This window comes from Colletotrichum costaricense, assembly GCF_030867565.1.
Source record: "Colletotrichum costaricense strain IMI 309622 chromosome Unknown Scaffold_3.1, whole genome shotgun sequence".
NCBI classification, from domain to species: domain Eukaryota; kingdom Fungi; phylum Ascomycota; class Sordariomycetes; order Glomerellales; family Glomerellaceae; genus Colletotrichum; species Colletotrichum costaricense.
Window position 1 is genome coordinate 99899 of NW_026848232.1, and position 22286 is coordinate 122184.

Consider the following 22286-nt stretch of genomic DNA (forward strand, 5'->3'; position numbering starts at 1 on the left):
AGCGAGACTTCCTAATGGATAACTTCATACACCAGTACTGTGTACAAGTGACCGACATCCATCATAAGGCCTTACTAAGAAGACACGGGTAGTAGACGACAACAATGCTGCCTCAAACACAAAGCAAACGCGCTTCAAAGAAATACACAGCGACATTGTCTCATTCCCTTCAGCAAAACGCCCATGAAATGCATCACTCTATAAAGTAGTCAGGGCGTAGCAGATCGGCTCTCGACACAACGCAGGGAGATATCGTTTGACCTATTTGGGCGTTCAGATGCACTCACTCGAAGCACGCGCTGTCTAATAATCGACTCAATACGTTTGCTCAGTATTTTGGTTGCCTATCTACGCCTACGCTATGTCAAGAAAAATCAATAGTGTGTCTCAATCCGAAAAGAAGGAAATCCGTCACCGCATCCCGCTGAAAATCATCACATTATTAAGTCTGCTTTTGTAGCCATCTCAACCTCGCCCGAATCCCTCCTGATAGCTACCTCCTCGAATCCACTCCACCAGCTCAAAAGAGATGCGTCGCTCAGTCTTCTCGTCCAATGGCTTATTATGCGCAACTCTCACCACCATCACACCGTGGCCTCGGAACTCAACTGCACCTGCGTGAGTGATTTCCTCCTCAGTCACTGACTTGACGTAGATGACAAGGTCCGGTCCAATGATTCCCCTCCACAAAGTCGATACCCATTGCCAATGGTCGATTGGGGCATAGCAATCATAGATGGGCAATGTGCAAGCGTACTTGTCTGATAGAGTCAAACTGAATCCCGCGGGGAGCAGCGCAACTGGTGTTTTGCTGGGTACCGATATTGAACTATGTCGAGACCCGACACCCTCCCCCTCCGATGCCCGCCTCGTGAGCGGAGGCGGATCCGATGCGAAAGTCGGCTTAGTGGAGACGTGTTTGATGATCTCTCGCGACTTCACATGCCACTTCAGGATGCTCTCCATATAGTTAGAGAACAGCTCCGAGGCGTGTAAGTTGGGCTGCGAATGGCTGCTCTTCCTGCTGCTGCCGCCAGCAGAGGCCGTGTCGTTCATCCTTGCGTCATCTTCGGCCGACAGGCCAGACAACGGCCTACTCGGCCCCTCGCTCCACGTCTTCAGATCAATCTCGCTCAAGCCGAGGAGAGACCGATGCACTGCCGTTCCCACCTGCTCTAGCTGTCTAGGATCAGCCCCTTCAACGGCAACGACTGCGCCGCGAATCTCGATTTCAGGACTGGCCGGTCCCGGCGGAGCCAAGGTCGGGCTGATCTTTTGCAGGACTTTCAGCTTGCTCCAGAAAGGAATCGTCATGATCATGGCCTCGAGGCTTTGAGCATATCTATCTCTCGGGTTTGCGATGCCCATGCCAGTCATTGGGTGTGCACTCGGGCGGTCGCTTATATCGTTGTCTCTGTTGATTGGCGGAGACGACTGGGTCTGGAGGGGCGGCAGTCGAAGACTCTCATCGTAGCCCGGGCCGCGGCTTGGCCCCGCGTTCGCCGGATGGGGCGGTCGTGGAGGAGGGGGCGCCATGTTACTATACCCGGGCCTCGCGAGTGATGATGGACCGGGCAAAGGCCCGTAGCCGGCGACAGGCGGCGTAGGAGGCATACTCACCGATGACCTAGGCTGCCTCGATAGAGGATGGCCTGTGTATGGACCGGATGAAGGAACTGCCTGGTAATATCCCGTAGAGGGGTTGATTCGGCGTCGTTTGAGCTCGGGGGATGGCGACATTGGTTCGTATTCTTCTTCCACGTCCCGCAAGTTGTTGTGTTGGTGTTGGTAGGGCTGTTTCTCTCCAGGTAAAGCACGCCGAAGGTGATCGCTGTCCCCGCTGCGAGCCTCGCTCGGGTGATGCGGCTGCATTTTTGGTTTTGCGACTGTCGGTGTGCCTGCTGGTGTTGACGGCGTTCTCGGCGTTGCGATGAATCTGCCACCACAGTTGGGGCACCGTCCTGGATTAGTCGAGGCTGACGATCCTGTTTGACTCCTAGATCTACCCCGACGAGGCCGATAGCGGTAATCTGGGTAGTCTTCCGCGTGCCGTCTCTTCTCCTCTTCTCCAAGTTGCCTCCAAATTTCCTTCTCTCGCGGGTCCTGTGATTTCCACCGCTGTCCTATGATTTTGGATATATCTGGGTTGGAAAGGCCTGGGAATTCGCTGGAGACGGTAGCCTGGTGGTGTTGTCTATACAGTATGAAGGCTGTCAAAGAACAACGTCAGTCAACGGGCATTACACAAGTGTCCAGCAGTCTGTTTGGATCGTCCAACAAAGAAGAGTCCCCCGAGGCCGGTCTCAGATCAGGCCTGTGACGAATATGTGTCGACCGACGATGTGGGACGAAGAGTGGGAAATGTGCGACTCACGGTTGCGAGGCCTTGGGATCTTGAGTCCGGGCGTGCAGAGACAGATGGTATCCTTGCCGCTCTGGCTACTCATCGGTCTGGTCTCCAAGCTGAGGTTTCTCACTTTAGAGGTGTTCGCTTCCTCGATATCAATGGACGTAACGCGCTTTCTGCTCGCGCGACTGCCAGCAGAGCCTGCAGAGTTTGGTCCCTCGTCCGTCTCCTGGCTCGCTCTTCGTTCCATGGCCGAATGGGCAGAGATGCCACCAGAGGAAGAGGTTGACCGCCGTGGCCGAGGCGTAGAGACCACATCTGTCATCTTTTGGGTTGTAAGGGTTTGCAGGAGGTGTGCAAACAGATGCGAGTTGGGACTGGGGACAAGTGGGCGAGGCGTTCGAAGCTATGAGACGTTTGGACTTACACCATGCTTCGGAAAGGGGGGCGTTTGAAGAAGCAGAAGAGACAGGGGGTGTATGTACGTTGTCAATGGTGAGAGACACGACGGGATGCTAGGGTTGAGTTAGGGTTCGAAGAGTGTTGGCGAATCCGTGTAGTTGTGGACTTGGGCGAGCAGGAAAGGCAGCAATGATTTGACAGACGTGCGAGAGACAGGCGAAGCAGTATATCGGTAAGTTGGAACGAGACGAGACGGGGCCGAGATCACTTTTGTTCGATGGCCGATTGTTCGTTCCGACCTTTTTCCCCTTCTCCTTTGTGATATCGAGACGACGACTTCTCATTCAGCAGAAACCGAGCAGACAATGACTGTCTAACTCAATGACTTTATGTTCAAAGATGGAGGTGGCCATTATGGGGAAGAAAGAACATCAGGGTAGGCAGGGCGGTTGGTACGATGTCGTCGAGACGACAGCGACGAACAGCGACCAGCGTCAACGACGACGGTTGACCGACGGCTCTGAGCAGGGAAGGAGATGGATCTGAGTGGTGAGCAAAGGGAGAGGCGGGAAGGATGGACGAACTGAAGTCAGGAAACGGAAAAGAAGTAAAAAGGGTAAGCTCGCAAGAGAGAGAGAGAGATGTTGATCCTTTGGGGGGTGGGAAATGTGTCTCGGGAATGTACCGGAGACCCAAGGTTGTTGCAGATGAGGGAAATGGGATTCTTTGTGAAGAAGCGTTTGCCCTGTGGTGACCGGTGCCCGCGTCGTCTATGTCTGTCTCTCTCTTCTTTAGGACTCGCCCAGGCGTTCCGTTCGCATAGAGCGTTGGAGACGGGGAGACAGAGTATGGGCCAAGAAATGGGTAAATGCCTTTCTTGCCCTCAGACCTTGAGAACAAGAAATAGGCAAGTTTCGGGTCCCCAAGTCCGAAGATGGAGCCGTAGAAGGCGGGAAAGGATGCGGCGGTAGCAAAAGCGACCTAGACGAGGACGCAAAAAGATGAATAATGACTCAAAGGTATGAACAACAACGAGACACGGAGACGCGACTTTGAAGAATATCCCTCCACATTCAACTTCAAGTCTTGTTTGGTGAGGATAGGTAGAGGTTTACCCTGGTTGGATGAAAGACGAGGAAGGCTATGTGCTGCTCAAAGCAGTCTGGATTTCTCATCCCCCCCATGTTATTTTAGGCATTTCTTTCCTTTCATGTCATCAGCAATGCAGTCAAGCCCAGACCATCTACAATGCCCATCCCGCATGTGTTGCTGCTGCTACTAATGCAGCAGCCGCTGTCTCTGCCGCCGCGACTGGGCTCTTCCTCCTTGCCCCCCCCCCCCCCTGCTTTGCCAACCAGTCCCTCTCTTCAAAAGAAGCCGCAGACCGACTGCAGACTCATGGGCTGGGGGTGGACGTCAGAAACAATGACCCTTGGATGGGTGTGGCCAGGATCAGAATGAGGACTGTGTACCGGGGGCAGAAGATTAAAGGCGGCAGTAAAGGAATGAATGCACAGAGAGGACGAGAGCGCTGTGTTCCCCGGTTGGAATGTTCAATCATAAGCCCGCCCCGGTAAAGGAACAAAGACAATGTAAAGAAGTCTGCCCCCCTCCCTCTCCTCACTCAACCCCCGGCCGAAATTAGGCTAGGTTGGTTGGACACATCTCCCACGTGATGAAAAGAAGGGAAAGGGCGGATAAGCTGGGCCCATGAGGAAATTCCTCTGCTTCATTCTTCTGTCTGTTGGATACTAGAAATTTTAAAATTTGATCGGCAGGACACAATGCGTTTGGCGTTGGTGATGTCTCTGATGACAGACGCAAAAGTACGGGCGGATGGGAGGGGGAGCCGGGGTTCAGAACGGGAACTCTGGGAGAGCAGCCAGGAAAAAAGACAAGACGCGGTGAAGGACATTTTCCATCTAGTTATTGTTAGGAAAGAATGGCACTGGCATTGGCACTGGCATTGGCGGTGCGTGGGTTGTCTCTCGTTAAACTTGCGTTTTTATGGTTCGCGGCCTGTAATGTCTCAACACTGTCGGGATGGGCGGTTCTATTTTTTCCTCATCTGGAAAGCTTGACAGTCGTTTTGTTTTGCAAACAGCGCGCTCTCTTCTTCACAATCCAAACCTCCGGATGCCCAGTCAAGCCAAGTGGGATAACGTGAAAAGGATTCAATGCCTTTGCTCACAGTTCCAAGGCGTGCGCCATGTCGTCTAACCACACTCGTACTCCGATTCAAACACATACAGTCGAGTCCCCCAGACCGCTTGTCGACAGATGACTGGTCCTCTCTCCCAGATGAATATTTCATGTCAAAGAACAACTCCATGGAATACCTGTTGGTCTCGATAATTGTAACAAGTTCTTTTTTACAACGCCGCCGCCATCCTTCATTCGAGAAAGAAGCCGACATGGGCTCTATGACTTCTCCTCGCGTATCGTCCAACCATCACCTCTTGCACTCGTCTCACGAAATGTATCCTTTGCCGCTTTCGCTGCTCAAGAGACTGGCGCTGCGCCGCGAATCCAAAAAGAGGTCTTCGCACTCGGCCACGTCCTGGACGTCGATTTGGCTGCGGCCGTTTGCCTTGGAAAGAATGCTTTCATTGGGGTTAGCTCACTTGTCTCACACTAGCCGGTCGATCCATGGTCCACAACAGAGAGGGGATGGGGGAATGGCTTTAGGGATGAAGCAAAGGCGGTGGGAAACAGGGCAATGTTGTCATGGTTTGGTTCACCGTAGACTCACCTGGCGGGTGTCAACAGCTGCAGGCAGTACCGCAAGCTGATGCGGACGCCATGCTCCGCGATCTTGTCCAGGGCAGCGTCGGTAATAGGCACACCCTCGGTGGTGGCCCTGATGCGAACAATACGCTTGATCTCATCGGCCTGGTACGGCGTGGTTGGAATGATGAGCATGCGAGTCAAGAAGTCTGCCGGAATGCCGTGCGCCGCGACAATATCATCCGTGCCGCGAAGCGTGGCCATTCCTCTGTTTGATGCCAGAATGACAATCGGGGCAATGGGGGACTCCAGAGCCCGGTTCAGGTACGTGAAACACTCGACATCGAGCATGTGTGCCTGTCATAAATGATTAACCCACGATTCCCTATCAACTACGCCAGACATTCAAAGATTTCTTACCTCGTCGATGAAGAGCACACCCGGCACGAGCTCCGCAACACCCTGATCAATGTACTTGCTCACCACCTTGTTGATCTCTCCGCGCAGCTTGTCCGTGATCTCAGTCATCTTGGGCTTCATCAGCTGGCCCATCATGCTCATGATGTCTTGACCACCCTGGGGCCGCGCGTTGGCAACATCGAGGTCGTGTAGCGTCACATCCTGCACGATTTCCTTCTTCTTGTGCACCTCGCCCTTGGGAATGGGGACGTATTCTTCGGCCTCGAGGTCGAACTCGGTCGCATAGGCATCTGATCTTCCCACGCGCTTGCAAGCGCCGGTGTTCGCCTCGATGTAGACGACATCTCCCACTGAAACCCTTTCCTTCTGGATGGCCTCGTATATGCTGGGATCCAGACGCAATTTCTTCTGTCCCTTTGCGCTCTTCAGGCCGATCAGAAGTGTGCTGATGGTTTTGCCGTATCCGCCCAGAGGGTTCTCGGCTTCTTCAGGCGTAAGCTCCGTAACCTCGCCTTCATACACTTCCTTCGTTTCCCGAACCTTCAAGCCGATGGCCCGGCGGAAGTTCTCCATCAACATCTCCGTCTTCTTCACCTCTGTCGAGTAAATTTCGCTGCCGACAATCGGGCAGAAGGGGATCTTGGTTCCGAGTTCTTGACTGACGGCGAGAGCGAGAGCCGTCTTTCCTGTACCGGGTCCACCAGCCAGCAGAACGCCGCGGCCGGCCATCTTGTGTGCTTTGATAAGGTCAACTACAACACCAGCTGCCTGTCGCGAAGTTAGTGATTGCCTTGGTATGAGGTTGTGGCCATCAATCATCAGCGCACCTCTCTTGCCGTCGACTGGCCGACGAAGCCAGCGGCTTGCTTCTCTGCTGTGCCATCCTGCTTCAATCCCAGTCCCTTGATGTGGGTGTGGGCAGCCGTGCGGTTCTCGCGACTGTTTCCCTTAACCTCGCTGATTTGGACCATCTTCGCGGCGGAAGCGTCGGTTGCCGGCGGTCAATTCGTGTGGTATCAACAATTCAATCGTGTATGGGAAAATTGATCGGAGTGTCAGCAAATATGTCGCGGTCGTGATGGATCGTTGGCCTTGGGGGTGGGTGGTTGGTGACAGACAGAATTGGATGAAGCTCCAAAAGATTTCGGGGCGACGCGCCTCAGTCTATCCCTGCAAACTTCCAGGTGCACAGTGCAGGCGCCGACTTCCACATTAGGAATCGGCTGCCCCACACGTGACCTGTGGATAGCTTCCCGTTTGCGCCTCATTCAACTTCACCCAGATCATTTCAGCTTGTTCTCACGCACTTGACCAATATTTTAGAATTTCATATTGATCTGATGCTTAGGAAACTATGCAAATTTGTTTCACAATTTATGACAACAAAATGATTGAGTAAAGGACCGGCCACCGTACCAAATGCTGTACACAAATGGTGGATCAACACGCAATACACGGACAGAAGCAGCTTCTTCTTATTTCGCCAAACGCTCCAACCCTCAACAGCGGCTGGTACTTTTCAAATATGCTGTAGAAGGGAAAATATTTGACTTTGCACAACATGTCTCTCATAAAGCGAAGAAATTCTCATCGGACCATGATGTGCGATCGGGAACGTCAAACCCCATGTGCTCAGGTCAAATTGACTCAAATGCTAATTTCAATCACAGTTTTGCTCCCGCGTTCGGGAATGTTGAGACTGTTGTCTCACTGAGACCCTCTCCACCAGTGTAATCCGTCTACAAACAGCGTTCCGCCGTGCTGGAATCCTGAAGTCACCCCTTGGATGCGTAAGCCGTCAGTGTCACCCCCTTGGCTTGGCGACACGTTTCGGTGCCTTTTCTCGAAAGTCCCCTAAAGAATCCCCTGTGACGTCGTTCGTGGGAAACCAAGGTCTCGGTCGAGTGAAAGGCCCATCGACGATGCTCGGAGATGATCGCCGAAGTTCGGCTTCCCGTGACAGATGAATTGAGTTCTCGGTGAATTAGGCTGTATTACAAACACACGATGTCCTGAGATCTGGCTCTGGCAAGCTACTTTCTCAGGGCAGAGGGTCTGCCCCTTCGCCCGAGCTCATGAAGCAATCTAATTACCGACTCCAGACCACAAGCACAAATGTCCTTCGATAGGCTCTTTCGATCGATTGCGTGGTGAGATAGGATTGAGCAGAGTGTTGTCCAGCTTGTGCTCTACCTGTATTCTCTCTTAGTCCAGAGCTTCGCTGCCACATACCTTGAAGTCTCCTGCTCCATCATTCATTCTATTCTCGGGGGAGATCTGAACTCTTTGCCGATATGGGCAATCAGTAAGCACTGCATGTTAAGGACTCATATTCTGTGAAGTGCCAATGTCTAATACCTTGCTCCGTAAAGGATATCGGTACAATTTACCCAAGACGCGTTTTTGTGGGCGTCTATCAAATGCCGCAGGCCAGTTGGCCTGGCCAGTATCTCTAATTCTCGAGTCCCTTTTCTTCATCTTATTGGCTTAGATCCAAACATCATACATCGTAAGCCGTGAAACATCATCACCTCACTCTCTGAAGCTCAAAATCTTCGTCCCTTCCACCATCCATATCAGCCAACATCGGCACAGCCTCCGTATCCCGCACGTTGGCAACCTCCACATCCGCCTCCCTCTTGGGCGCCGATGCTCTCTTCGTCAGCACCACCCAAAGCGCACTTCCGATGATCAGCCCGCAGCCCGCAAGGCTCATCCACCCCATGACGTTGCCAAAGATGAACCGGTCGAACCCTGCCGCGAAGAGCATGTGCGTATACACCATGGCGTTCGCCCTATTCGACCGATCCGTGCCGAGCCCCGCCGTGAGGAGGAACTGCATCACGAACCCGAACACGCCCAGCAGCACGAGGAAGAGCCACTGCCGTCCCGTCTGTGGTAGACCCCATCGCAGGGCGGGTTGTCCGATCTCGAGCATGGGCGCGGTGGTGAGCACGACGGTGCAGACGATGGTGCACCACGTCGCAAAGTAGTTCACCGAGATGAGCGGGTGCGCCCTCTTCCCGATCCACCGGATTGTCGTGAATGCTCCGGCGGCGCCGAACACACCCACTATCGCAACCCCGATGGCCATTAGCCGCTCCGCCGTCGTAGCCTGGTGGTTCAGTCCCGGCAGCGTCGAAGTCATCGTCCCATTATTCGGGCCCGGGGTTTCCGGCGCGGTGGCGGCGGCCGTGGACGTCGAGTCCCCGGAGAAGAGCGAGGTCGGGTGGGCGATGAGGACGACGCCGAAGAAGGCGATGACGGTGCCGATCTGCTCGTTTCTGGTAAACGGTTCGCGGAGGGCGAGATAGCACACGTAGCCGGCGACGCTGGGGGCCAGGAAAGTTATGACGGTGGCCTCGGCGAGGGGGAGATACATCATCGAGTACCACATGCCAAAGATGCCGAAGAAGCCCGTCACGCCTCTGGCAACGAGAAGCCATCTGATTTCCTTCTTTCCAAAGGGGAAGTCGGGCGTCTTCATGTAGTACATGTAGAGGCAGCAACAGACCATCGTGACGCTTTGCCGGGCGAAGAGCACCTGGAGTGGGTGCATTCCTTCGCCTTCGAGCTCGAGGAGCCTTGCTGTGAGATTCATCAGAGCACCGAATAGTTGTGATAATGCCACCAAGACGACGCCTTTGTTGGTCTGCCAGAACGCCGCCAGTTTCGTATTCTTTTGAGAACTCTGTAATACTGTTGGAGGGTACTCTGCCCCTGGTAACGGTGACGTCCTCCCATTCTGGAACGGGCTCGTGGAGAATCTGCGGAACGAATCTGGATCTGGTAGGGCTGAGAGTCCCTTCCCATGGTCTTGTGACCAGGACATCTTGCTGTCTATTGATAACCTCTGACTGGCTTCATCAGTGTGTTCTGGTTCTCCATCAGACCTCAACTTGGCCTCGGTGTTTCGAGGAACGAATAGGTTATCATGGTTCTGCTTCTGTTCGGACATGGCGGCTAGGTGATGTCATGTCTATAGGTCCAAAGCCATGGAGAGTGAAGCAGTAGGGCTGGCGTACGTAAGTAGGCTATATCTCCGGTGCGAGAAGTGATCTCGGCCAGCTCACTCGATATTCAAAATAGCGTGTTTAAGAATGAAATCTTCACTTGAACAGAGATAGACAGAAATTTTCGACCATGCATTGAAGCGGGGTGTAGTCACAGGGAAAGACAAAAGGTGCAGAAACCAAAAGGATTCCCCATCGTTCATCGGAAGTGGGGAGGCTGGAGTAAAGTAGTGTATGGGGCCCTGGTTGTCAGTTACTCAGTCAGTCACTCGGGATAGTTCCTCACCAGGGCGGAGACGGGGGCGGAGGTGGGAGCGGAGGAGTATCGATGTGCAAAATGTGTTGGTTGATTGCGTGCGGCGGCGTAGGCACATGCTGCCTGGCGTGCCTGCATAGCCCACCATCAGGTCTCCCACCCATGCATCCCGTCGTGCCCGTCTTCTCTTTACTGGGTGTTAGTGGCAGATGCGTGAGAAGATGACCCCCTCTGAAATCCCTCCAAGTGTGTCAGTCAAGTCAGTGTTGGCGAATGCAGCAATGCGGATTTGCTAGAGGAGGGAAAAGAGCTGTGGGCAGAGTGGGAATCCCCCAGCATCGAATGGTCATGAACCAACCCACTTGAGAAACGCCCAGAGGATTCGATAGAAACTAACCAACCAACCCCCCGCTACCGCTAGCCCGGCGTCAACCCGCTGGCAAGGGCGCCCTTTTGTTCCGCTGATGCGCCGCCGACACCGAGAAAACAGAAACAGTATGATCATCGCTGGGTGTCACCTGTAGACTGATTAGGGAATTTGCCCCCCCCCCCCCCCGATATCGCAACCACACCATGTTCCCAGGTTTTGCCAGAGAAGGAAGGCACTGAGAAATGCGCCGGATGTCGTTTGCCGGGGGGCTGAACCAGCCCACTTTCTCGGCGCGGATCCACTCGCACAAACACCGACAGCGGCGGACCCGGCACCGATTCGGAGCAAATGGGGTTGGATGACTCGGGCAGATGCCAGAAACCCGTGTTTCTGGTTGCTTGTAAACTTTAAAGTTTAAGCCGTTCGAATGCATGTCGAAATATGCAAGCGGCTGAACCTTGATGATTTTCGTATCGACTTTTCAGTACTGTCTCTGCTAAGCTGTAGATCGAAAGTCCAAAGCAATACAATTCCAAGAGGTGGTCTTATTCGACCAGACTTCGATGGCCTTGTCAAATGACTTTCTCTCAACTCGGTCACAGCAATACATAGCATATGTAAATAGATGATCCTACATGATCCGACTGAAAGCCCTTGATGCTTGGTCGTTAGACAAGATATCGGTCAACATGCATGGGTACCTGGCTCATATCTACCAGACTTCGGCTAGTCTCCGAAACTCAGTTGCTATCCCTAGGAGAAATCAACTGCCTTTCGCAGTAAGTCTTCCAAAAATTGATGAATGTCCATTTGACTATTGTGAATATGATGCTTTTTGACCCCTCCTAAGCCAGACCCCCCTTGTAAGGATGATATCAAAGCCAATACCCCAAGACCACCATCCAACAAACGCCTAATGCTATGCCTCATCCCAAAAAAAAAAAAAAAAAGGAGCCCAAATGGCCGTACTTTCCACCCGTATTACCCGAAGTTAACTCACTTCCCGTCCCCGTCCAATCTGACCCTTTTCGACGGTCGTCCCGCGACCTCACTTTCGGCATCAGCGTCGTCGTCGGCCTCGCCCAGCTCCTCCTCTTGCTTCACCGCCGCGTCCGCCGCACTCGAAGCCTCGCCCGTACCGTTGGCAGCCTTATCCTTCTTGCCGTGCTCCTGGTCCGCGGCGTCCTTCATGAGCACCGCCTCGTCGTCCTTTGTGAAAATCTTCTTGGCCGACTCGATCTCGCCCTTCTTCTCAAAGACCTCCTGGACCTTTCCGAGAAAGGCGTCGTTCTTGCGGAACGCGAATTCAAAGTCCTCGTATTTGACCTTCTGCCTTCCCGCGTAGTTGGCTGCGCGCGTCGCCTCGAAGGCCATGCCTTGGATGAACTCGGTTACGATCTCGTCGAGCACGCGAATCGTTTCGGGGAGCGGATTCCTTACGTCGCCGTGGGCGTATAGTAGTTGAGCCACTGCAGAATGCGAGCTTTATTAGTTTGATTTCCCGGCGACTGGTTTCGCTGAGTTCTACAGAGGCAGGAACATACGCTCGTTGTGGCTGAAGTTCATTTTGCCAACATTTTTGGCGGCGCGGGCGCGAGGCTCCATGATGGACAGGTAGTTCCTGATTATCCGATCGTGAAGGGCAAGATGTTTCTGATTTTCTTTGTATTCGCTCTGGACGGATTCGAAAGGGCTCTTTCGTGATGCGCGTAGGTTCAGTGTCCGGATTGCTAGGGTAGAGTCGTCGTGGAGAGCTGAGAGTTAGGTAGGTAGGTAGGTAGGTAGGTGCTTGGGATTGAGTGACAGACTTCACGGCACAGAACAGAAGGCACCTCAGCTTGCAGGGTTGCGATAAGATAAGGCACCTTCCTGAGCCTCAGGTTCTGGGCCTTGTCCAGCACCCCTGCTGGCTGTGGGGGTGGCGCTTCGACATCCAAACGTGGCTGATGCAGAGCTCCAAGCTCAGGCCACATGTGGCACAAACTCTCCAGGCCACCTTGTCCACCGAGGAGAGGCTGAAGACAACTGCACCCCTAGGCCACCTGTATCGCGACCGTCAAGCTAGGTTGTCCATATACGCAAAATTCCCCGTTCAAGCCGCCAACTCACTCTCAAAGAGGGACTAAACTTGCAAATATGGTATGTCAAGCTCCGCGATCATGCTCAGTATACCATAGTCGTACTAACCCAGACACAGACCGCCCTATTCAACTTCCAGTCGCTCCTCCTCGTCATTCTCCTTCTCATTTGCACATGCGCATACGCGCACCAGCTCATGCCCGCCATCATGGACCGGAACAAGGACGGGTAGGATCACCAATGGCACGCACACGTGTAGGAACATGTTTGCTAACATGTTTCGACAGTATCATGGGCATATTTTGGAAATTCGCAAGAGTTGGCGAACGGTTAAGTCCATACATCAGCTTATGCTGTGTCGTCATGGCGGCAAGTCTCTCCCTCCCCCAACTACTCTCCTCTGCGATTCTAACTGGGTAACGATAGGTCTCCATGCTCATCAACTAAACACTCAACCCCTCCTTGTATGAATGCGCGCGAGCGGAACCCCTCTCGATGGGGGTACGAAAAGACTTGTTAAATGGTTTGGAGTTGGTCTGGGAAATGAAACATTGCTTTGTTAGATGGATGCCAGCGCCAGGCGTAAGAAAGAGGATATGGCTACGGTCAATGAGACCCGCATAACGATATCAGTAGTATATGGGTACTGTCCGGCGACAGTAGAAATAATGCAAGAAATTCCGCCACCGTCGACGGCAACTGCGGTTCCGACACTGGCGTTGATCTAGACGTCATGTACATTTGTAGGCTGTGCCACGCATGACTTTCAGGGTTCTAAAACCGACGGTTTGTCTCTGACTACAAGCTTCGAAGCAGCCCAGTGCCTTCTCGTACGCTTTCAACGGTCCCTCGTCGCCCAGTAGGCGACTTCTCTCGGTCCTGATCTGGAAAGTCGTCGAGGTTCGTAAGCTTTGCATCTGAGATGTAAGATTTGTGGCAGCAACAAAATCTGAGTCATATTCCGGAGAAACCACCATCGATAAGCTCTTCGTCAACTACTCGTCGATATATCTTAGTATCGAGAACATAAAGTCTCTGGATAAGAAGCACTTGGATATGAAGTAATAAAACATACATCTTTGCTACCAATCTGTACGGACTTCAATCTTGAAGTGTGTTTCATGTAATCCTGGCCACGTAAGTAGGCAGAAAAGCTTACCCGTCGCGATATCTCCGTACGTAATTACTCTTTAGTGGTTTGTAGCCTTAATCTGTCCATGATATCGTCTCAAATTGAAGTTAATTAAATTCATCTACCGTCGCATATTTTCCGAAGCGCCACGGCTGCCTGAGAATTACCTATCGAGACTGAACCAGCCGTATCCGCGGCATCAATACTGGTGTCAATCTTGTCCTGTCTGTCCTAATCTTTGGTATCCTTGTCTTCGAATCGCACGCGTCGCCTGCCACCTCGCCTTATACTACTTTGATCGAACCTTTGTTGGAACAACAAGCAACCTCGAAGACAAAAATAGTCGAGGCGATGGGAACACCATCAGACAATGTCTTTCCATTGGAACAGAGCACCATACCCGCGACTAATGTCTTGCTATCGATGCATACATCAACCTGCTGGCATCAGATCAGAGAGCAGTGCTAACCAAATCGACGTCATGAAGCAGACAATTTATTGGATCATACGCCCAAAAAAAAAAAAAAAAAAAGAACATGGGGCGGAAGTCGACACACGTAAAAGAGAGTTCATCTATATCTACAGGGAAGAATGGCACCAAAAAGTACAAGGCAATTTTCTCTTCTCCGGAGAAAGCTCAAGTCACCAGAGCAGGAAACCGTGTTGGCTCCAGTACCCCACGTGCCAACATAGACTGCATGAACGTTCGAGAGATGGCCAGAACAACTGGCATATCAAAGTAATAGAATAGTAGCCGACAAGATAGCCTGGTGACAGGTCTCGAAGGCAATATTCGTACGTCTTTTTTCTGTCTTCAGTCCCTTCCAGTAACGAGCAACCGGTTAGGAAAGAAACCGAAAACCGTCGATAGGGGCCTTGTGGATTTGTACGGTTAGACGCCACACGCGCAATATCACGAAAAGTCCCTCCAAACCACGCATTGCAGCTTTGATCAGCAGTTCGATATGACTGGGCCCGCTGTTGGAGGATCTTGGAGTGAACCAGCATTTCCCGACTCGGAATTCTCTACGTGACTCTTTGATACTCACTACATTGAACCGCGATTGGAACGTCAGGCTCTGAATTATTCACCGATACGCAAGAGATGAAAGTAGGGCTAGAAGACATGTAGATAACCTCGACTTCAGGGGGAACTCTGTCGCCGCGTCTCGTGAATGCAAAAGAAAGGGCAAATAGCAAAAAGACACGAGTGAGCGTGGTGGAGGTCGTGACCCATTGACTGAACCGCTATCCAGAACAAGTCCACAACCACAACTCTTCATGGCCTCCGGTAACGCGGAATGGTTGACCTTTCCGGAACTGGACAGAATAGTCGTCCGTCGAGTAAGGGAAAGCTGTCGGGAAGTGTGAATGGTCAACAGGCCCTCGTTGTACGGCCGCGCTACCTTGCTGAAGAACGAAAGCTCCCTTTTTGCTCCTGTCATTCATCGTGACCTCTCATCGTCTTCTCTCCTTTTCAGTGCTTCAGACATTCAGCTGATTCCGTTTACTTCGACTGAGAGTGTATCTGCTAAGGTCAGCTTCGATTCCTAAATAACGTATTTTGTATTGGCAAAATATCTATCAATCGTCACAATCTCCCTTCAACTAGAGATCATGAGTGATCCGTGGCAGATTTCTAACAACGCCTCTTGAATGAGCACTTGTCAACATGTGGCATTCAAGGAAGGGCAAACAGGACATAGACAAGACGACCAATCAATACAATTTGAGAATATATCTATTCTTCCATAATCACCAAAGCATGACATGGAACACATACTAACATTAGAGAATCTGCTAAAAGAGGTAGACTTACCAGCCGAACCCCATCATTGCAAACCCAACGTACCGCAACCACCGTACAAGCCCCGACTGACGTCTGGAATGTACTCCATAACCACGTACAACCCAAAATCACAAACACCACCAAAACCCCGTCAAAAACTCCCAAAGGAAAAGGATACATACATGGGAGACATACATCCACGTCCCGGATCGATATGCAAGCAAAACTCACCGATTGGCTATCACCCGGCATCCGCATGTGATTGTGATTGTGGCTGCCTCAAGACCGGTCCAGCGTTATCTTTCTTTTCTTCTCGTACAACAACAATGGCACTTGCTTGCTTTATGCGGATACAACCTTGCAGCGGACACAGCCGACAGACAAACAATCCACAATCTAGCATGCCAATCACATAATACAATCCATGATAGAACGAGCAAAAGAGGTGGAGCAAAATGTGAATGGCGAAATGTTACTCTGTGTTTTCTGTCTCAGCAATGCCAAAAGTGCGCTATGTATCTGGATGTGACCACCTCCCCAATGCAACGCCGAACCAAGTAATCCATTGCGGCAAGAGCGCTCGCGAGCTTGATGCTTTGATACCCCCAAACACCGTCTAAAGGTTCCGTTACCCCCACCATAGCCAAATAGAGTCTTGTGAAAAATAGCCGCAATATCAAAATTAAAAAACTGTAAAAAGGGGTATTGTTGTTCGGCCAGACATAATAGAGAAACCCTATGCTAGGGCCAGGGCGTGTCGGGTCGCTCGTCTTTCTTTTGAGACCAGCATCCCTTGATTAAATGGAGTTGTGTTGGGAGATGAAGGCTGAATGCCTCAGAACTGGTTCATTTCCATCAAGCTGTCGGCCTGCTCTTCTTCAGTGTATGCAAGGCCGGCGAAAACTCTCCAGTGGAGGATGCCAAGGTGTGCCAGCCGAGTCGCCATGTCCTCGATTCCGCCGTCATCCCGGTTCTCACGGTTGCTGTCGGAGACCGAGCCCTCACGGTCGGGACTGCCGATGGATCGTCCTGAGCCTTGGGCACGGCCGCCAGTGGCCACGGTGAAAAGACCGACCCCAGTCAGCCCGCGGAACTCGCGCACTCGCTTCTGGAGCTCCATCAGAAGCCTGTGGTGGAAGTGCGCCTCGACCTCTTGGAACAAGGGGCTGTTGATGTCGCAAACGTGGGAAGCGAGCTTCGACTCGAAGACCGGTAGCATGTCGGCGGGTGCGTTGGTGAATCGGAAGATTTGAAGGGCCAGCGAGGGAGCAATGGCCTCCCAGCGAGATTCGTGCCTACGCGGCGGCGGCGAGGTGTGGAGCAGCGCGACCAAGGAGTTGTAGACATCTCTAGCCTTGGCAAGAGATTCTGTGGGATCGGAGGTAGGTTGAGGCGGTAGGATGAGAGAAGATCGGGGCGATGAAGTGGCAGAGTCGCCGGAGCTAAAGGCGAGACTCGACGGCCGCGAGGGCGGAGTGTTGAAGTTGAAGTCGGGAGTCATGGAAAGAGGGCGGCTGCGAGGCTCGTCGTCGAACTGTGAGAAGGAGCTGGCGAAGAGAGGGGCGTTCAATCGGCCTACTCTCTCGAGGTCGTCGTACATGCGCATGCAGACCTCCAAGTTGATGGCGTCCAACATATCCGCCCGGAGCTTGCCGAATCTCTCTTCGTCAAAGATGAAGGTGTTGGGCAACGCCTTTTCGGATACCGAGGGCAAGACCAGGCGAGAGATGGCTTCAAAGAAGACAGACATCTCCCCAAAGGAATGAGCTGCGATGGGAGACACAGAAGCAGCATATCTCTGCTCAGCATCCCTATACCAGGCATTTGCTTGAGTGACGTCCAGCTTGCTCCCCTGAATCTTTTTCTCGAAGAACTTGCGCTCAAATGGAATGGTTCCCTCAATAAGGATCGGGCGAAGGCAGCGAATCTGATGATTGGCAACGTCGAGCTTCATAGCCTCCAAAACACTGAGCAGACTTTTCATGCCCTTGACAAGCTCATCCACGTTGTTGGTCCGGTTTCCGTTGCTCAACTGTGTGTACATCTGGTCCACCCACTCGTCACGCATCGGAGCGCAGTGGGATTTGAGAACTCGAGATAGCCACAGAGCAAGCTTTTCCAAGTCTGCGATTCCCCTGTAGAACTGCTGCATCAGCAAATCGACATTGAGGCCCTCATCCAAGTAAACTCTGTCTCTTTGGGGCACCAAAGTCTGAATGATTTCCTTAACCGCCTTCAACAAAGATGGCAAGCACCAGTCATCATCCTGACCGTGTGCAGAGAAGAAGGACTCTGGTTCGCTCACGAACTGGATGAGCTGCTCCTGAAGGGTGTTCCAGAAAAGGTCTGCCTTGTGTTGTTTCCTCTTGCCCTTGTCGCCGTCCAGATTAGGGCGGAAGTGCAACTCGGGGTCAAAGTTGATGTCATGACGCAACTTTGGGTTGTGCATAATTTTGCAGACATCCAGCTCGCTTAGGGTCACCTTGGTCACAGGGGGCTCAATCGGCCGAGAGATCCGGGGAGCAGAAGCCTTGACCTCCGGCACAGTCCCGAAGTAGCTGTCTGTAGGCACATTTGGCGTTGATACAGTTGAACTGTTGGATGATGCTCTGGCCATGAGAGGTGCTGTTGTGGGTGTTGATGTGTTCGAGGGTGGGTTGAAGCCTCTGGGAGAGACTTGTGACGATTGCTTGAACTGGGGTTTCGCCTCCTCTTGTTGCGTCTGCTTTCCGGTCTGCGGCTCAGACTCCTGAATGGGCTCGTTCTCGCCGTTGCGAGTCGAAGTCGACATGTGGCGACGGTTGCTTTCTATGCCGCCACCGGCTCCCTGATCACCCGCCATCTTCGAGATTCTCGTTCTGTCGATTTAACGTACGTTATACGTTCTGCTCGACTGATCTCCAAGTCGTCGGAAATCGCGCTTTCAGTAAATACTGGTCAGAAACCAAATCTAGATCCTCCAATATTACACGCTGGAACTCGACGTTGGAGTAAGTTGCGAAGCCTAAGTAACCAAAGCAGGTTGAAACGTTCTTGTGTGGCTGGTGTTCCCCGAGGAAGCAAGTTAGCAAGAGTATATCTAGTCGAAGGGCCGCAAACAAGCATCGGTAGTTTTGTGAGACGAAGAGGGTCTCGTGAGCGACACACACGCGGGCGAATGCAGGTGCTGGTTCCCGGAGTCCTGTGTAATGGGCCAGGGAGTTCCAAAGGGAGGGGGGAAGGACGCCCGCGAGTTTGCAGCCATCTGTGGCCGGGTAAGCCAAGTAGGCTTGTTGTAACTTACCGAATGTGACAAAATACTGCAGCAAAAACAGTAGTAGCTGGGCGGGGGGCGGGATGCAGCAGGAGTTGCAGTCGTCGAGTACGAGAATCAGCGGTGGACGTATCGGCCGAGGGATGTTTGCCCAGGCAGAGGAGCGCAGCGCAGCAGAAAGGAGCGACTGGACCACAGAAGGAGTCCGTTGTGGGAGTGTGCTTGCTGCAGAGGCACGGCTGAGAAGCAAACAAGCGGCCAAGTCACTTCTTGAGATGTCGTTGGTTGGATCTGACGGGAACTCAGAGCCCGAGGATGTGGTCGAGTGGGTGTACAGTGTATATCGGCTGTTGGTCGGGTATTGTTGGCGAGGTAAGAATGCCGCAGTAGTCGGAGGTTGTAAGAGTGAGGATTCGTGAGGAGGGAAAGGGTAAAAGTCTATTGGAGGGCGAGCGAGGGCGGCGAGGTGGTTGTTTAAGAAGGTAGGAGCAGGAGCAGGAAGCAGCAGCAGCGACGGAGATTGCTCAGGGGGTGTGGGATATCCAGAGGCAATGAGGGACTGGTCTGGAGTGAGTGTGTGAAAGAGCGCAAGAAGCAAGCCAGAGAGGATATCCGTCTGTTAATTACAAATTGGGGGAGGAAATTGCAAACGGAGAAGGAAGGAAGAAGAAGAAGAGAACGAGTACGTCTTTCAAATGTGCAGGGACGTGGGAAAGAGGCAAGAGAAATACGGTCGGTAAGTACGGTCAGGTCAGGCCCCAGCCCAGGTCAGGTCAGGTCAGGTCAGTGCAGTACGGAGTATGCGGCCGGGGAAGGGATGAGAAGGGAAAAAAAAAGGAGTACGGCGAGTGTGAGCGAGAGTCGTAACAGAGCGCAAGGAGGACTGGAGCATGTTAAAGCCAAACAATAATATTAAGACGGTAAGGTATGGGAGGGTAGGAACAGATCAGGTACAGATACCGGGTCAAGGTACGTACATCCTACATAGAGTCGCAGTGCAGAGAGCATGTACCTGAACGTGGAAGAAGACGAGGCAAAAGGCGTGGCATGGAGGTAAGATGGGTACGGAGTACGGAGTACATGCATCCAATGAGTACCTTACGGAGTAGTGTATGTGTGAGAGAGCCGTAGCGTCCATCGAGGAGAAAGGGCCCAGGGAGGTCACTAGTCATCCGTCGAATGGTGGAGAGGTACTTTGGACTTGGCTTCCATATCCTGACCCTACATTACTCTACTGCATAGTAGCGTACAGAGGGTGTTGGCACACTAAACCGGACGGTGAAGGCCCCCCCTTTGCCTCCCAGTTTCTGTGAAGGGGCCACCTCAGAAAGGGGGGAGGGGATGGGCCTCGAGGTAAGTAAGGTAGTGAGGCAGGGCAAGGTACTCCGTAGTCCGTACATCAGCTACGTTGAGTCTCCATAAGTGACGGACGGTGGCCCCAGATCGGGGGTACGTACCCTTCTCCGCCGCCGGGCCAGGAACTAGGACCCAAATGTCCAAGGGGACTATGCGCTTGGATGGGTTGGGGGAACTTGGGTGAAATTGCTGGCAATGCATCCTCAATGCAGACTCACACCTCTCAGAGCGAGAGAGAGAGAGAGAGAAAGAAGTGCAGTGCCAGACCAGACCAGACCAGACCCTCCACACGTTCCCACGCTCCCACACTCCCACACGGCACACGCTACACACCCGGAGCTTCATCTTTTTAGCGGCAGCACCCACTGGCCACTGGGCCATCCATTCTCTCGGCCCCCCCTTCCCCTCCCATTTTGGTTTTGTACTGTGCTGTCGCTCCTCCACTGTTCCCTGCCCTGTATGCCCGACGATGAGTGTGTGTGTGTGCGATGTTTGTGTGTGGAAGGAGAGTTCCAATGCGAGCACGAGGCCAGGACAGCAAGTAAGGTAGTCAGGCTCCATACCTTAGGTAGGAGCTGGGTGGGTGGGCTTTCGCGGTCGAGCACTGATAGTGAAGGACGAGTTGAGGGTGTCGTCAAATTCCGTCTCGTTGTGTAGGATATGCAAGGCCAGAAGTATCCGTTCCGTACTCGCCCCATATCTTGCGCTCACAAAAGCAACTTTTTGGGTACATCCATCATGTACGTGCCAGGCCGTGTCATGCTTCCTCCCTTCCTCTTGTCCAGCTCTTCCCTCCCATCACATCTCGACTCGGCATCCCTTCCAGTTCCCGTCCGTGGTCTTTTGGCACTTTGCCATTTTCTCTGTCAGGTACGGTACGCCTCATCAACGCCTCAAGCCGCAGAGTCCCTTCACTCCCCCTCCACTTCCAGCCCGCTACTCGCTTCTAGTCAGCCTTAGCGCGTCATCGTGGAGAGGTCCCTTTGTGATGTCGTCCCCCCCGTCGTCTCCGGGGCCTTGAACAAGCCACGGCCACCGCCTGTTCCCAACACCACCCAACCCGCCCACCGCCTATCGCCCGACCGCCGGCAGTAACAACCATCGGCGGCATCGGGAGTGGCAGTGGCAGTCGCCGTAGCAGAGTAGCAGCGGCCTGCAGTAGGACAGTGCAAATGAACACCTCCTCGTCAAGTAGTTCCTCGGGGTCTCACCGAGTGAGAAACCATGTGTACTGCGTACATGCAAGCCGCATACCCGTCTACTACGCCACGCCATATAGAGCGGGCCAGTACGTGTGTCAACACCCGCTCCGGCCGATACGGATACATGGTCGTTGCCCCAGCAGAGTGGCACCGGAGGCGCAACAACACGGAGATCGGGATCCAAAGAGAAGGCGCCTCTCCTGTCAGCAGTATCGTGAGTAGCGAATGGAGGCATGGGGAACAGCAGTTGCTTTCGCTGGTGCCACCGATGGTGCTGCTGCGGCGGCAGGCCTCGTCATTTGCCGTTGGCCATCCGGACACGGTAGTGCATCGTCAACCAACCCCCGTCAGGTGGACAGTGGACTGAGGGAACTCTGAGTCTGCTGCTACTCCCAAGTTACAGCCCACACACTGACGGATGGCTGCTACGATGAGATAACTATCCATGCTGCCATGCTGCCATGCCCATGCCATGCCGTGCCACGCTCATCGCGCGCTGGGGCGATTAGCACCAAGGCCATCCCTGCGCCGGGCCGGGGGGTGGACGAACAACTCGTTTGGTACTCGGGACTCTTGGAGTCTTGGGTCTTTGGTGGTCCACTCGGGCCTGTCCCTACCAGCTGGAGAGAGTCAAAAGAACCACAACCCATGCGCCTGTCGGTGATCTCGAAGAACGGAACGCAAGATGGGTACCTCGTGGAACATGCCAACCAGCCTCCCTTCTTTGCCTATCTTCGCCTGGCCTTGTTGACTTCCCCAGAATAGCAGTTTCGAATGAAAAAAGGGGAACAAGAGGTGGCGCTGGACGGGCCAGGCCGATTAAGCGTTGTAGGAACGCCCAAAATGTCCCCAAACACCAGACTCCTGTCCGAGAAGACGGCGTATCCAGTAATTCGAACGAATACTCCAGATATGCGGCCAGCAGGCGACTAGTCGCGAG

The 22286-nt window shown here is 53.1% G+C and overlaps 10 protein-coding genes across 10 annotated transcripts; 4 read left to right on the forward strand and 6 right to left on the reverse strand.

Annotated features, from left to right (window-relative positions):
• Nucleotides 1–465: 465 nt before the first annotated feature.
• On the reverse strand, nt 466–2672 carry CCOS01_02836 (HMG box protein; the record flags this gene model as incomplete). Its single annotated transcript, XM_060451023.1, has 2 exons — nt 466–2210; nt 2375–2672. The coding sequence occupies 2 exons, from the start codon at nt 2670–2672 to the stop codon at nt 466–468; spliced, it is 2043 nt and encodes a 680-aa protein (XP_060317288.1).
• A 1325-nt stretch (nt 2673–3997) lies between these two features.
• Nucleotides 3998–4210, forward strand: CCOS01_02837 (uncharacterized protein; the record flags this gene model as incomplete). The annotated part of the gene is made up of 1 exon (XM_060451024.1): nt 3998–4210. One exon carries the CDS (start codon nt 3998–4000, stop codon nt 4208–4210), a length of 213 nt encoding a protein of 70 aa, XP_060317289.1.
• Nucleotides 4211–5219: 1009 nt separating this feature from the next.
• On the reverse strand, nt 5220–6867 carry CCOS01_02838 (uncharacterized protein; the record flags this gene model as incomplete). The annotated part of the gene is made up of 4 exons (XM_060451025.1): nt 5220–5352; nt 5502–5833; nt 5897–6664; nt 6724–6867. The coding sequence occupies 4 exons, from the start codon at nt 6865–6867 to the stop codon at nt 5220–5222; spliced, it is 1377 nt and encodes a 458-aa protein (XP_060317290.1).
• Nucleotides 6868–8423: 1556 nt separating this feature from the next.
• CCOS01_02839 (integral membrane protein DUF6) lies at nt 8424–9854 on the reverse strand (the record flags this gene model as incomplete). The annotated part of the gene is made up of 1 exon (XM_060451026.1): nt 8424–9854. The coding sequence occupies one exon, from the start codon at nt 9852–9854 to the stop codon at nt 8424–8426; it is 1431 nt and encodes a 476-aa protein (XP_060317291.1).
• A 1677-nt stretch (nt 9855–11531) lies between these two features.
• On the reverse strand, nt 11532–12140 carry CCOS01_02840 (transcription initiation factor IID; the record flags this gene model as incomplete). The annotated part of the gene is made up of 2 exons (XM_060451027.1): nt 11532–12004; nt 12080–12140. 2 exons carry the CDS (start codon nt 12138–12140, stop codon nt 11532–11534), a joined length of 534 nt encoding a protein of 177 aa, XP_060317292.1.
• A 531-nt stretch (nt 12141–12671) lies between these two features.
• CCOS01_02841 (transmembrane protein 167) lies at nt 12672–13679 on the forward strand (the record flags this gene model as incomplete). Its single annotated transcript, XM_060451028.1, has 5 exons — nt 12672–12674; nt 12733–12842; nt 13278–13357; nt 13420–13518; nt 13582–13679. The coding sequence occupies 5 exons, from the start codon at nt 12672–12674 to the stop codon at nt 13677–13679; spliced, it is 390 nt and encodes a 129-aa protein (XP_060317293.1).
• A 1808-nt stretch (nt 13680–15487) lies between these two features.
• CCOS01_02842 (uncharacterized protein) lies at nt 15488–15793 on the reverse strand (the record flags this gene model as incomplete). The annotated part of the gene is made up of 1 exon (XM_060451029.1): nt 15488–15793. The coding sequence occupies one exon, from the start codon at nt 15791–15793 to the stop codon at nt 15488–15490; it is 306 nt and encodes a 101-aa protein (XP_060317294.1).
• A 577-nt stretch (nt 15794–16370) lies between these two features.
• On the reverse strand, nt 16371–19350 carry CCOS01_02843 (T-complex protein 11; the record flags this gene model as incomplete). The annotated part of the gene is made up of 3 exons (XM_060451030.1): nt 16371–18393; nt 18470–18539; nt 18819–19350. Coding segments are annotated over 3 exons (2625 nt in total), but the record flags the coding sequence as incomplete, so codon positions are not given.
• Nucleotides 19351–20804: 1454 nt separating this feature from the next.
• CCOS01_02844 (uncharacterized protein) lies at nt 20805–21104 on the forward strand (the record flags this gene model as incomplete). Its single annotated transcript, XM_060451031.1, has 1 exon — nt 20805–21104. The coding sequence occupies one exon, from the start codon at nt 20805–20807 to the stop codon at nt 21102–21104; it is 300 nt and encodes a 99-aa protein (XP_060317296.1).
• Nucleotides 21105–21470: 366 nt separating this feature from the next.
• CCOS01_02845 (uncharacterized protein) lies at nt 21471–22111 on the forward strand (the record flags this gene model as incomplete). The annotated part of the gene is made up of 2 exons (XM_060451032.1): nt 21471–21678; nt 21750–22111. 2 exons carry the CDS (start codon nt 21471–21473, stop codon nt 22109–22111), a joined length of 570 nt encoding a protein of 189 aa, XP_060317297.1.
• Nucleotides 22112–22286: the final 175 nt, after the last annotated feature.